At 42.8% G+C, this 13624-nt stretch overlaps 1 protein-coding gene across 16 annotated transcripts in view; it reads left to right on the top strand.

The window, feature by feature from the left end:
- Positions 1 to 13624, top strand: part of ANK3 (ankyrin 3) — a 488871-nt gene that overhangs the window by 299244 nt on the left and 176003 nt on the right. For 13 of the 16 annotated variants that reach the window (XM_080640919.1, XM_080640916.1, XM_080640924.1 and 10 more), the window contains exons 6-7: positions 507 to 692; positions 2518 to 2616. In XM_080640919.1, coding sequence (XP_080497045.1) covers positions 507 to 692; positions 2518 to 2616 — 285 coding nt within the window. Of the gene's footprint in view, positions 1 to 506; positions 693 to 1362; positions 1387 to 2517; positions 2617 to 13624 lie in introns of all 16 variants that reach the window. The other 3 variants (XM_080640928.1, XM_080640922.1, XM_080640914.1) reach the window with 1 other exon arrangement.

Genomic DNA, 13624 nt, shown 5'->3' with positions numbered 1-13624 from the left:
AGTGGAGATTTTTATAGCTTACATAAATGAGCTCCTTTGAAAAATGTGCCTAGATTTAACCTGAAATGTTATTGTTTTCACTGGGATTTTATTACACGTATTGAAATTATGGCTGTTTAAAATTATTTTTAAATTTTCAAAATTTACTCAATTAATACACATCACTTTTTAACAGAAAGAAAACCCTCAAAGCTTATTGAAAATTTATTTTTTGCTTTGATGTATGTATATTTGAGAATGTCTTTTCACATATATGGGAGTGAGCAAAAGTAGGTTTATAGTTATAATACAAACAAATAATTTATAAGTAATAATACAAGAAAAAACTCTGTGTTTCATGTACTCACAACTATAAACCTACTTTGCCAACCCCTATATGTTTACTTGCATATGTTAGCTTTCGTAACCCTAAACAAAAATTGACCCTTGGTCACTTGATCTCCTTCTTGTTAATTGAAAAGAAAATATGCATTGGAACCAACCTTGACCCGTCCATTTATCTACAGGATGGCTTCACGCCGTTGGCAGTGGCTTTGCAACAAGGTCATGATCAAGTAGTGTCCCTCCTGCTAGAAAATGACACTAAAGGGAAAGTGCGGCTTCCGGCTCTTCACATCGCCGCCCGAAAGGATGACACGAAAGCGGCCGCCCTGCTGCTGCAGAATGACCACAACGCAGACGTGGAGTCCAAGGTGAGGCGCCAGGGAAACTCCTCTCCTGCAGCCATCCTGCGTAGACACCCCAACTTTCAGATGCTTGGCCTCCCTTTTGGCAAGCTGCTGCCAAACTTGCAACTCCACTGGAAGGGATAAAAACACGTGTCCAAGTCAGCCAATGGGAGCACCTTCCCCTTATCCCTGAAAGCTAGGAAGTCACCCTGGATGCTGCCCTATGCATGCTAACAGGGAGGCCCTCTCAAAATCGATGCATATGAACCTGATCGTTTCCTCCCTTGTGATAGATTTGTAATGTATTTAACTCTTCAGCTAAACATCAGAGTGAAAAGTTACAAAATGCTAACAACAGTGTGTGCAAATCATCCTTTGGTTGATAGCTAAGATGGCAGGAGACACACTGAGTGTTGGCCACCCGCGGAGAGCGTGCCAGCAGCCAGAGTCCTGGCCAGAAATTCCCGTTGTCCTGACATGTATTCCTGGAGAGTCTTGGAAGGAAACGTGGCATTTGGAGGAGGCCACTGTGTAGCCTCCCTTCAGTCTAGCTTTCTTTCTGTGCCTATTGTGCTTCCATCAGAGCTTTCATCCTCATTCCTTAGCTGCCGTGAGCTTTCTGCAGTCCACGTCACCGACAGCAAACTAACCGTTCATTTTTTCCTCCTCTTTGCTTCCCAATGTGTTACCCTAGATGGTGGTGAATAGAACAACAGAGGTACATATCTATATACATGTACATAGAATCTGTATCTGCATCATCATTTTCCCATCCCTTAGTGCTGCAGCCTCATTTCTTTCCCTTCTTCTTTGCATTGCCTTCTGTAGGCTAGATCCCTGCTTTCTACCCCTGCCCCCAAAGTAGCATGTGCTAGAGAAGATAGTAGTTTGGTTACCAGGGCTCTCTGCAGCTGAACTCAGTGTTTGAAAGGAAGAATGAGGAATCCTTGAATCTTAAGGGGATTGCAATAGAGGTGTGTGAGATGAAGCGTTTCCAACACTTGAGATGCTTACCAGCTCTACCCGAAGCTGCAGACAACCCTGCCATTCTCTCCTCTAGGACTGATTCTGTAGAGTTCTGCATGACACTTACCCTCAGTAGTGTCAGCAAAATGAAAGTGACCTCAGAATGGTACCACTATGACCCACCCTTCCACAAGAGTCAGTAAGCTAGCTAGCATGGCTGCGAAGCTTGCTAACAATTTAGAAACGCATCTAGTTCCTATAAGGTTTCAATCTTTGGGGACTAAGTGAATTGCTGCATGTTTTAGCATTTTTTTAAGGAAGTAAAATGACCTTGGTAGGAATAACCCAGAAAGATGTGTTCTTGAATAGGCATTTGCTAATAAAGAGACCAACTTGGTGGGTTCTTTCTAGAATGCAATCACCCACTATACAAGACCAATTATAGTGCGCCTCTTCCCCAAAATTGCTTTTATCTTTACAATTTGATCTTATATTGAATACATAAATCAAATTTTGGCAAAGAGTATCAATGGACAGTTCTCCCATCGATAATAAAACAGTTGGTACTAATTGAACTTTCTATGAGCTATAAAGATTTTTCTTGTCATCCCCGTTTTAACTTTTGAAACGTTTTGCTACCAGATTCCCCAAACTGCTCAATCTCTGCCCTTGGATCCTTCCTGGCTCTTCCTCTGCCTAGAGTTTGGCGTTGATTTGAAACCCTGTGAGCAATTGGCACTAACCGAAAGAAACCTAGTACAGAATGGAATGCGGACCTCAGCATATTTTGCTTCCTCATTTTTATTTGGGTGGGGTTTTGATCCTGGCATGCCAGACGGGGGCGGCAGGGCTCCATTGAACGTCTGCTGTGTTTTCCTTGCAGAGTGGCTTCACTCCGCTGCACATAGCGGCTCACTATGGAAACATCAATGTAGCCACGTTGCTGTTAAACCGAGCGGCCGCCGTGGACTTCACTGCAAGGGTAAGAGTCTGCCCTGGGCGCGCCTGTAAAGCATTTGAAGTGATTCTTAACCTTCCTTTCCCAGCACGAGGAGGAGGTGGAGACAGGTGGCCTTGCTTTTAAACAGGTGTGATATTTCCTAGCAGAAAAAATAAACCAAGAAGGGGTTGAGGGGTGATAAATATATGTATGCGAATATATGGGAGATGGGGTTCAAGTAATCCTGACTGGAAACCACCTTCATTTCCCCAAGTTGAAATGTCTGAGACTGTTAGAAATTGGTCAAGTGCAGCCACTGGGGCTTTACTAGTAGGTATCAGGAGCTTGACCTTCCGGGTGGGAATATGCTGGGATATCTAGATGAGGCCCTAACTTGAGAACCCAAATAATAGAAGCCATCCTTTGCTTTTCTCTTCTGTTCCCTGCAAACTAGCATAATGAGTAACAAGATTCTGTCACCTGAGTGAGCTCATATTCCTGGAGAAAGGAATTGGCGTCCTGTGTATCATGGATAGCAATGTGGACGCTTGACCAGAGTAACACTGCTCAGAATGTAAAAATCGGCTCAGTGCTAGGCTTACCCCTCAGAAATGTCATCATCAGAAGTAGAAATGAAGAAGGAAACAGATTGGAGCAGTGACTAAAAGCGTGGCCTCAGGAATTCAGTCTCCCTGAGTTCAAATTTGGGCTTTAATTTTCCCCTCTCTGTCCACCAGTTTCCTCCTTTGTAAGATAAAAGAATATGAATTTTGATGTTATATGATAATAAAATATTAGTATCACTCCCCTATTGGGTCACTGTGAGAATTAAGAACAGAGAGTGTGTGTAAAGCACTCGGCCATGTCTGACATATCACCATCGACAGCAGCAGCAGCACTGATTTTGAACATAACATTTGAAGTATTAGTTTTGCTGAAACCTCACTTGTTAGAGGAGAAATGGAGCTAGATCACATAGGGAGATGTAGGGCATGATAACTAGTACTAGCAGTATCAGCAGCAGTAAAAGTAATACTGTCTTAGAAGGAGGTACTGGGTGCAGATGCCCGGCTAAGCATTTTTGCCTCATTTATCCTCATATCCAGAAAAGTGGTACTTATCCCTGTTTTACAGAAGAGGAAACCGAGGCTTAGAGATGAGAAGTAGCTGGTCCAGGATGCCAGCTCGCAAATGAGAAAAGGCAGGATTTCGGCCCCCACACAATCACTCGCGTGTTTCGTCTCCCATAGGTGACCTTCAGGATTCTTTTTCTTCTTATAATTTATTAGTCCAATAAAAATTAATAAGAGCTCAGATTGTACTAATATGAAAGCTATTTCCTAACCTATCGTCGTCAGCTTGCTAAGAGCCTTCCTGGTTTCAGTGACTCGGGTCATGCCGCTCTGTTCTTACTGCATCCACTGCATCCTCAGGCTTCAGCGACAAGGCAGACCTGAGGCCCAGTTTGACTTTCGAAGGACAAAGTCAGGCACCTCTTTAAGTCAAGTAAAAAGCAGGCATGTCAATATTTAAACTGAGGTTCTTGTCTGTAAGATGCACTGCTCTGGTTTTACTTCTGTAATTCACAGTATGACGAGAATCTCATTAAGTCACATCTTCTAATTAGGACATTTGGAAAATCCATGTCAGGGTAGTGTTTGAAGTTTGTCTGTGTGCCACTGGTTCGGAAATGTCCTGATGCTGCAGAAAATAAGAAGAATGGAACAATGTTTAAGCAACATAAGGGGGCAAATTACAGTATTTTCAGGTCAAAGGAATTCCAAAGCATCCATTTACATTAAAACAATGATGTGGTAATTACAAATGATGCTAGCGTATTGAGTAAACATCAATGGAGACCTCAGACGAATGTTGTTAAAGTTGCCTGAGTTACCATATAAGATTTAAAATAATTGCATTGGGTTTTTGTTTAAAACAGGTTAAAATTCAGACTTGTTACTGGTTTGAAAAGCATTTGGGCCAGTCATGCCTAATCAATGAGGCCTAATAGCATTCTGAGCTGAAGAATGTGGTAGAATTTGATTATCCCTTATAGGCTGCCTGCTCTGTGCTTCCCTCTGCGCTTGGTGATAGATGACTTGCTTTGGAGTGTCAGGAAGAACTGGTCTTTGTAAAGAGCTTGAGAAACCCATTTTGGTTCCAAATCTCTAGTGATTTCATTTCATAATAATCCAGCATCTATACTTTTGTACAGCAGAGGCCTCTCCTTCCCCAACCTCAGTGGTGTCTTCCCAGGTCACCACCCTCGGGAATGTGACAGAAATAGCAGGTGAAAGGGTAAGATGCCCTGAACACAGATTAGATCAGATTTTACCTGGCCAGGCAATGGAGGATCTTTAAGCTACATTTGCTAAGAACTGGCTGCAAGTCATAGGCTTCAGGAACCGGGTTTAGATAGAGATACTGATGAAATGGTTAGAGAGAAAGTAAACAACAAAGCTACCTTTGTCTGAGGGGCTACGGTTTCTGTTTCCTGGCTGTGGCAGATCATTGAAGAGGGGCAGGTGCTGTCCTGTGGTTCTTTGTGGGTGGACGGCATAGCCTAGGGAATGGCTGTCCGCTAGCAAAGAGAGCTGGGGGACAGGGGCAAAGCCACCAGTTCTGAAATAATTTCCTGCATGCAATGGGTATGCATTTCCAAAGCAGACACGAGGCAGAAATAAACACATTGTGACTAAAGGGAGCATACAATAAAGTGGATTGCTTTCTATGCACTTTTGCAGGGCTAGCTAATTTATGCAGCAATAAAGCAGATCCTAGCCTATGAAGAAACCATACCCCTGCGTAGCAATTAGGGCAACCGATTTATGCCAAATTGACCTGCTTATCAACACCTTTCCTTAGATTTTTATTATGATGTCAGTTTTGATTTTTGTGTTGTAATTTTGCTAGGTACATGTAAGGTATCCTGTCTGATATTTTATGTATTTCCTTCTGGATAATCCATGAAGACCTGCTCAGCCTTGCGGGTCCACTGCAGGGAGTTAATGGAGAAGCTGCTGAATGCTGCAGTGCAGCGTCAGCATTCTTCATTCTTTGAATTGAGTCTGCTGAGGTGGCGTTGACACTGTCTGAATTTATGGGTGACCCTTGCTCTCCACAAATCATTCTAGCTCTCTTGGGGAAGAGAGGGTAACCAAGGCATACCAGAGCTGCTACTGATTATCATTCCAGGAAGGAGCATTTGTGCACTGGAGTAACTAAAGGCAAATTATATTATGTGGATGCTTGCAAAGTCCCTTTTATTGATTGAGGAAGACAGATTGATATCTTGCTGGCTAAGAGTTTTTTCATCAAATATAATGGACCACCTAACTTAATCTTCACACTTGTCATTGACCTTTCTCTTGTGAAGTATTATTCAACTTCCCATTTGGGGAAGATAATTGAATTTAAAAATTCTTCTATTGGCCTTGTTTATTTAGTACTTTTTGGTTTGAGTGCTATACCTCATTTGTTTCCAAAAGGACTTCATGTAGTGTACAGGTTAAAATATACAAAGTAAGACATGTAAGAATGAAAGCGAAAAAGTATATGTTACCAGCCGCTGGAATAAACCAGTGAATACAACTAGAGAATAAATTTAGCTCTTAGGGACGTTGATATATGTAATGGAAGAGGATCATATTATTTTTTTTTGGGGGGGGGGGGAGAAAACATGGTTTTCTATAAAGACAATTTTATGTGTGTGAAATCACTAAAATATGATTTTTAGCATGTGAATTACATAGTTGACAGTATCTTTAATTACTGCACTTCAAAAGGATCAGTTCTTATTGCCCTGACCTATTGATGTTAGCTCTCCACCTGTGAAGGCCCCCTGCCGAGGGCAGCTGAGAGATTGACCTAGGTGCTTATCTTTATGATGCTTTAATTGTGTGTGATAGAACTTGGCAGTGACTACATGACATGTCCATTGGACTGCCCTTTTCAAATACCAGATGTCTTGAATGAAGTTTTGGCAGGTGGTGGGCCACATTCAGAATTCAATTAAATTACACAAAAGTTTACTTTAGTTATTAAATAGTAACTTAATGTTATATTAAAATGAGAGCAGTGTTTTTAGACAGTTTTAACTACTAAGCCTGGTGGTGGAAAATAAGTGTCAGACGTACATTCTGCCCACAGAAGAGGCCAATATGGTTCAGCATGTGCATGAGTAAAACAGCATCCAGGGATAGACGATATTTGGAGATTTCCTTTTTTTTTAATTTAAATTGTTTATTGTTTAAAGTATTACATATGTCTCCTTTTCCCCCCATTGACCTCTCGCTGGTCACTCCCACTCCCCAGCACATGCTCTCACAACCCCTCTCCCACCCCCCCACTCCCCGCACTGTCTGTTGGAGATTTCCATTTTAAGATTAAAATAAAACTAGCACATAAGCTTCTATTATGAGCTAGACCTGGAGGTCCAGACTTGAGTGACTGCTGTTCTTACTCTACTAATTTCTTTAGTCTCTAAAGTCAACAGTCTCTCCCTGAATTCCCCAAAACAGCGGTCGCCAACCAGTGGTCCCTGAGGTCCGAAAGGTTGGCGACCACTGCCCCAAAGCATGTCTAAGTCTAGTCTCTAAGGCCAAAAAGAAGGACTTTTCTAACAACTTAGGGATTGACAGAAAGGCAAAGCCGGCAGATTGATTCAGGACAACACTGTTCCCAGAGTCCACAGGCTGTTGACCCCTCCCTCTGGATACCATCCTCTGGAGCCCCCAAAGGGCACCATGTTGCAAAGTCAATCTCACTCCCCACCAGTGGGAACCCCTTTTACTGTCTCTCTTAGCCAGAGTCCAAGCCCCTTAACCTCATTTCTGGGCACAGTGGGAGGGGAAAACCCTGCTTCCTCTTCAAATGAGCAATCTTCAATTTAAATTTAAATGTATCTCATTTAAAATTCTGTTCCTCATTCTCAATAACCACTTTTCAGGTGCTCAGTACTCACATGTGGCTAGCAGCTATTCTATTAACACAGTAAACATAACATTTCCATCATCACAGAAAGGTCTGGACAAAGTTGAGACACTGTCATTCTGAGGCCCTCCTTCCCTTCAGTGTCACAATAATCTGTAAAGGTAAATGTTGCCCCAAGGAAAATGATCCTTTAAGTAGTTATGCAGAGCAATTTCACTCCTAATAGACTTCCCCCTTTTGGCTCCAAAAGAAGATTTTTGTCTTACCCATTTTGTCACCAGAAACCACCAAAATCAACAATAAAACTGAAATCCTCTTCCAAACAGGAGTAAAAATAGTCATTTCTCCCCAATTCATGTTATGGAGAGTTCAGAAATATCAAAAATTAAGGTCGATCTCAAGCAAGGTCTCCAATTGCCAGGGATTGTGCCACCTGGTTAACTTCTATGAATCTTTGTTTTTCATCTGTGTAAAGGATGCTAGTATTCTTTTCCTCAAAGAAGCTCTCTCTAACCCCTAAAATAAGTCACTCCCCCTTAACCAAACCATATCTCTTCATTGCCCCCTTGTACGTTCTAATGGTAGGCATTAAATATTGTTGTATTTATATGATTTTTTTTGTCTTGCATATTCTATTTGTTTTCTAATCCCCTTGAAGGCTTATTCATCTTCTGTCTCCAGCTTCTCACCTGCTAATATCCTCTTCCCAAGTGCTCACCTTGTGCCCGGCTCTGTGACCTTGGCTTTAACATGAACTTCAATCTTCCAGCGAAGGACTGAGCAACAGAGAACGTGTTTCTTGCTGCTTAGATTTTTTTTTAATTGATTAAGGTATTAGATATGTGTCCATATCCCTCCATTGCCCCCCACCCCACTCGCATACATGCCCTCACCCCCCAGTGTCTTGCGTCCATTGGTCATGCTTATATGCATGTGTACAAGTCCTTTGGTTGATCTCTTACCTCCCCCCGCCCCCCTCCCCAGCCTTCCCGCTATAGTTTTTTGTGTGTTTTTTTTTTTTTAGGAGAAGCAGGCATTGTTTTTTCAGGGAATCATTCCTTACTGCACTACAGGAAGGCATGACCTTTGTCTTTGCTGCCTCGCAGCCCTCTGTCTACCTTTGATGAAGTGGTACCTTAGACGTACTAATATGCCACTGCATTCCATTCAGCCAGAGAGCTCCAGATATGGAAATATCAAGGCCCTGCCTGTTACAGAATAAGTGCCCAGTAGATGGTCCGCTTTTCTTTCATAGGAGAAGTTGATAATAATAATGATTTGAAGTAGTTATAATTTGAGTATTTATTAAGTTCCAGTCTCTTTCTTAAACATTTTATATGTATTAACAATCTTCTGAGGGCTGAAGTGGAGGTGTAATGAAATACATCTTCCATATCCTGTTCTTCACCTCATTTGCAAGACTTTGAATTCCTGAAGGACAGGCCTGTGTATTATTACCCACTGTGAATTCCCAGCACCTAGCACTGGAAGTACGTGATATATATTTATTGAATTCAAGAATGAATGAATGAAGAAATAACTTCGTCTTCCTTAACCACTACACCTGGGTACCCAGTACCTACTTAAACCTGCTTTCCTCAAGCCCTGTTCCTCTCCCTAGCCCAGTGGTCGGCAAACCGCGGCTTGCGAGCCACATGCGGCTCTTTGGCCCCTTGAGTGTGGCTCTTCCACAAACTACCACATGCTGGCAATGCACATACAGTGCAATTGAAACTTCGTGGCCCATGCGCAGAAGTCGGTTTTTGGCTCTCAAAAGAAATTTCAATCGTTGTACTGTTGATATTTGGCTCTGTTGACTAATGAGTTTGCCGACCTCTGCCCTAGCCTATCAGAATTTCAAGTTGACCGTCACCTGGTGTTAGGGAACTGCTTGCTGTTATTAAAGGAGAAGAGAAATCCGCAGGATTCAAAAAGAGGAGTTTAGGTCAGTGCTCCAAACCCAAGTATTGAATCTCAGATGCCAAAGGGCAAACTTGTGTAAGCATTTGGAAGACTTGCTTCTCAGCAGTATAGGCGACCCTGGAAGACAAGCCTAGCATAAAGAGCTGCTTCCAAGCTTAAGGGTGTTGTAAGCATGGCCTCAGAGGCGTGCTGTCAAGACCCTATCAAAGCCACCACCAGAGGGTGCTAGAAAGGACATCGGCTACTCAAACAGGGATGGGCATTACTTCAGTATGAGTGTAGCAGACGTTTGTAATGGTTTTATAAGGGTGCAGGGCTTCTGGAGACTCTAGTTAGGTGTGTGGTGGTGACATTGCAAATATATTTTAAACATATTTCCCCTCATTATATAATTCATGTTCAAATACAATACAATAAAGCAAAGAGAGAAAATAAAAACCACCCATAACAGTCCTAATATATTCTTTTTAATGTCCTTAAAAAACCCAAACACACACATAAATACATTCATTTTCATTGACACAAATTTTCAAGTATAGATTTATGTCCTTGTATAAGGCTCAACCGCATTAAAGGCAAAGACAGTTTTTTTTAAAATGGCTTCTATAATACTTCAGAATGAAAATGGGGTTTTGAGAGCCTTGGCAAAGGAATGTGAGTTATGGGAAAGTAGCTATGTGGCTATTGCATTAACCATATTCTTGTTGCCATGGTGATATTAACATATCAGGGGGAACAAAGCCAGGATGTGGAGGACAGAGTGGTGGGGGATATACCTTTTATAGAGAACTTGCTCTAAGCTTGCCATGCAGTCTCATTCCTGCTCTTTGTATTTCATTCCCTGGATACCACAAGAAGAATCTCTTATATAATCTTAAAGGCATATTTTAATCTTAGAATCTGTAAGTACATTTGAACATACTAACATCTACCGGTGTTCCGGGATCTGTGCTGGCCTTCATCTGAAGAGATGAGAGAGATTTCAGTCACCACAAGCCCTTCCCGTCTGCCCGACCACCTTGTCTGACAGTAATGGAGGCGGCCTTTGGCTTCCCTTCCCTTTCACAGTAGAGAGTAGGTACAGTGTCGGAGCAAACACATAGCAGCCAGCCGGCTGCAATCCCACACTGGCCCTCCAGTTCACTTTGTGTGTTCTTTGACAACGTATTTATGCTTCAGCATGATCATCCATAAAATGGGCCCAATAATAATACCTAATGCATAATCATTGAGATGACTGAATGAAGTAATCTGTATAAATTGCTTAGCGCAGTGCTTGACCCAGGACACGAACCGGGGCCATAGCCACGTTTGTGGTAGTTGCTATTGCTTTCACCCAGGAGGGGACCATCATCATCAGACACATTCGCCTGTACAGCATGACGTGGCAAGCAGGTGGCACCATGGCGGCTCTCTGAGTATTTCTGGAACTAACAGAAACGTTGCTTCCCCGCATGATGCAGTTACGTTGCTTGCAGTGGTGTTTGTCACGTGAGGAGGTCAGCCTTTAAGAAACTATGAATGTGGCATTGTTTGAGACAGGAAGAACTCCAATCAAAAAATCATAGGAGCTGGAAGGTGCTTATTTCTCTGTTTCACTTGTCCTCTTCCAATATGTGCTCCGCTTCCTGCCATGCTTGTTCTAGAAGTGTTGCTGTGAGAACATCTTAAATGACCCAAATGGATTCCACTTTGCAGTTCTGTGTCGTTAAGTTCTCTTAAGGTGTAGGAGTTGGCAGAACTTGTGTTGTTGCTGTGCACTTTAAAAGAGAATTACTCAATAGCGGTAGAATTTTCATTTCCTCCCAAGAGTGCAAATCGCAGCCAAGGACTACTGTGCGCCTCTGCTGGACATTCCGGAGCATTGTGCACACTCACTGTTGTCAGACGGTGCATTTGAACTCGTTCAGGTGCACCCTGGTTCCCTCCTGAGCACTGCAGGCTCGTCCATGAGAAAATCTTGCTCTTCTCCCTCTGGCGGTGTGAAGAATATGCAGGAGGGGCGAAGGGGCAGCTAGAGGGAAGAGGTTAGGACTTGGCAGAAGCAATAGGTTGCAAAGGAGTGGACTTAGGGCCTGTGCACAGTCATTTACTGTGTCTCAAATCAAAGCAGGATGATCCAAGAAAACAAGTTCAGGTAGGAAATCAGCATGGACTAGCATAGTTGGAAAAAAAAAATATTGAAAAGGTAAGCTGTGATGGAAATACAGGGATTAGAACTCCAAGAAATGGAGAGTGGCCAATCGCACAAGTGGAATGGGACGACATGAACGACGAGGCTAACCCTGGGGCTGGGCTGATTGTGCGGTAGAAGAGAGTCCTTGCAGGTTTTGCCCCCCTTTTTCGAGATATAATTGACATATAACTGTAAGTTTAAGGTGTGCAACATGTTGGTTGGATACATTTATATATTGCAATATGATTACTACGGTACTGTGAGCTAACACCACTATCACATCACTCAATTACCGTTTCTTTGTCTTGGCAACAGTTAAGATCTAGTCTCTTAGCAATTTTGACATTATAACAGTATTGTTTTCTGCAATCACTAGGCTGTGCATTAGATCTCTAGGACTTATTTATCTACTAGTTGCAAGTTTGTACCCTGAGATAACATTCCCCAATTTCCCAAACCCCTGGTAACCACCATTGTGCTGTTTTCACAAGTCATTGCAGGTCCATGAAGGGGGACGGGGGATGGGACAGGAGTGCTTAAGGTGCGCGATGGCATGCCTAGGAGGGGAATGAGGAGACCTGGCTCGGAGCTGTGGCAGACTCCAGTCGCACAAGGAGAAGCATGTCTGACTCCTGGTGTGATGCTTCTCTCCTCGGACATAACTTCTCTGGAGTCTTGCTTGTTCCACTGGTTCTCAGTAGAAAGGGGAGCACTGCTCTCCTTAGAATAACAATGTCTCAACCAAAATGCCACCGATACCCACACGGAATCATGCTGGACTGATTTACAGCCAATAGAGAGGTGGGATGCTCCAGGATGGGGAGAAAGGGCCCAGAAGTTCATGTGCAGTCTGGAACGGTCCCCCAGAGCCACTGAGCTTCCCCCAGGGATGCAACTGTAAGAGTGGTTGGGCTAGAAGACCTGGAGGTTCCTTTCAGCCCCTATTACTGAGACCTTGAACTACGAGGTGGGAAAACTTTACCCAAAATTCAAACAACTTAGGTAATACCTTTCATTTATAACTAGCACTGTAGTGTTTCCTGTATATTATTTCATTTAGTCTCCACAGTGATCCTGGGGGGTGTGGGTATGATTTCTATTTTACACTGGGAAGCAAGAAGTTAAATAACTTGTGCAAAGCCACACAGCGTTAAGGTGGTAGAGCTTGAGCTAAGAAATAGCAAAGTTAATACAGTATAACAATGAAAACAACAAAGTGAAATAATCTGCATTCAACTGTGCAGTTCATACTCTGGTAAGATCAGAGGCGATGCAGTGGGTACTGAGCTTTGGACTTAATCCAGGGTCATCACTGGGAAATCAGAACTGACAGCAGCCTCGCTTGTACCAGCTGGCGGTGCGTTTTCTGCCTGCGCCAGGACTGCAAAATGAATTAAGGACAGTTCTTAAAAGATTATAATGGGGTTTTTCTTACTTATAATAAATCCTGTTACACATTTAAAGACATTTTAATTGAAAGATTAGCAAACCTAAGAACCTGACAAATCATCAAATGCATTCTAAAAATAATGTATTCACATTTACACTATATTCTATTTATTATTACCTTTATTCTACATTTTTTGCATCCCTAATGATCATGTTTTGAAATGGACTGTTATTTAGAAACTCAATGGCCTTATGACCACAGGGTAGGAAACACATTTTTCTGTGAAGAAATACAAAGCAGGCTTACCTCTAAAAGGAACAAATCTCTCTGAGTTTGGAAATTAAAAACGGTTTTTCTGCTGCCTCCAAGTCCGAGCCTCGCAGCCAGTTTTCCCCAGCTGGCCGCAGCCTCCATCCCTCAGGCTTGGATGCAGTTCATTTAGGCTGGGGCCTTGCAATCTGTGTTTCTACCGAGTTCCTCAGGTGCTTCTCCGGATCAGGCCCCATTAAAAAACATTGATGGCCCTGGCTTGTTTGGCTCAGTGGATAGAGCATCGGCCTGTGAACGGAAGGGTCCTGGGTTCAATTCTAGTCAAGGGCACATGCCTGGGTTGTGGGCTTGATCCCCAG

This window comes from Plecotus auritus, assembly GCF_963455305.1.
Source record: "Plecotus auritus genome assembly, chromosome: 9".
Classification (NCBI taxonomy): Eukaryota; Metazoa; Chordata; class Mammalia; order Chiroptera; family Vespertilionidae; genus Plecotus; species Plecotus auritus.
The sequence above is the reverse complement of the archived record's forward strand: the minus strand, read 5'-3'. Positions and strand labels throughout refer to the sequence as shown.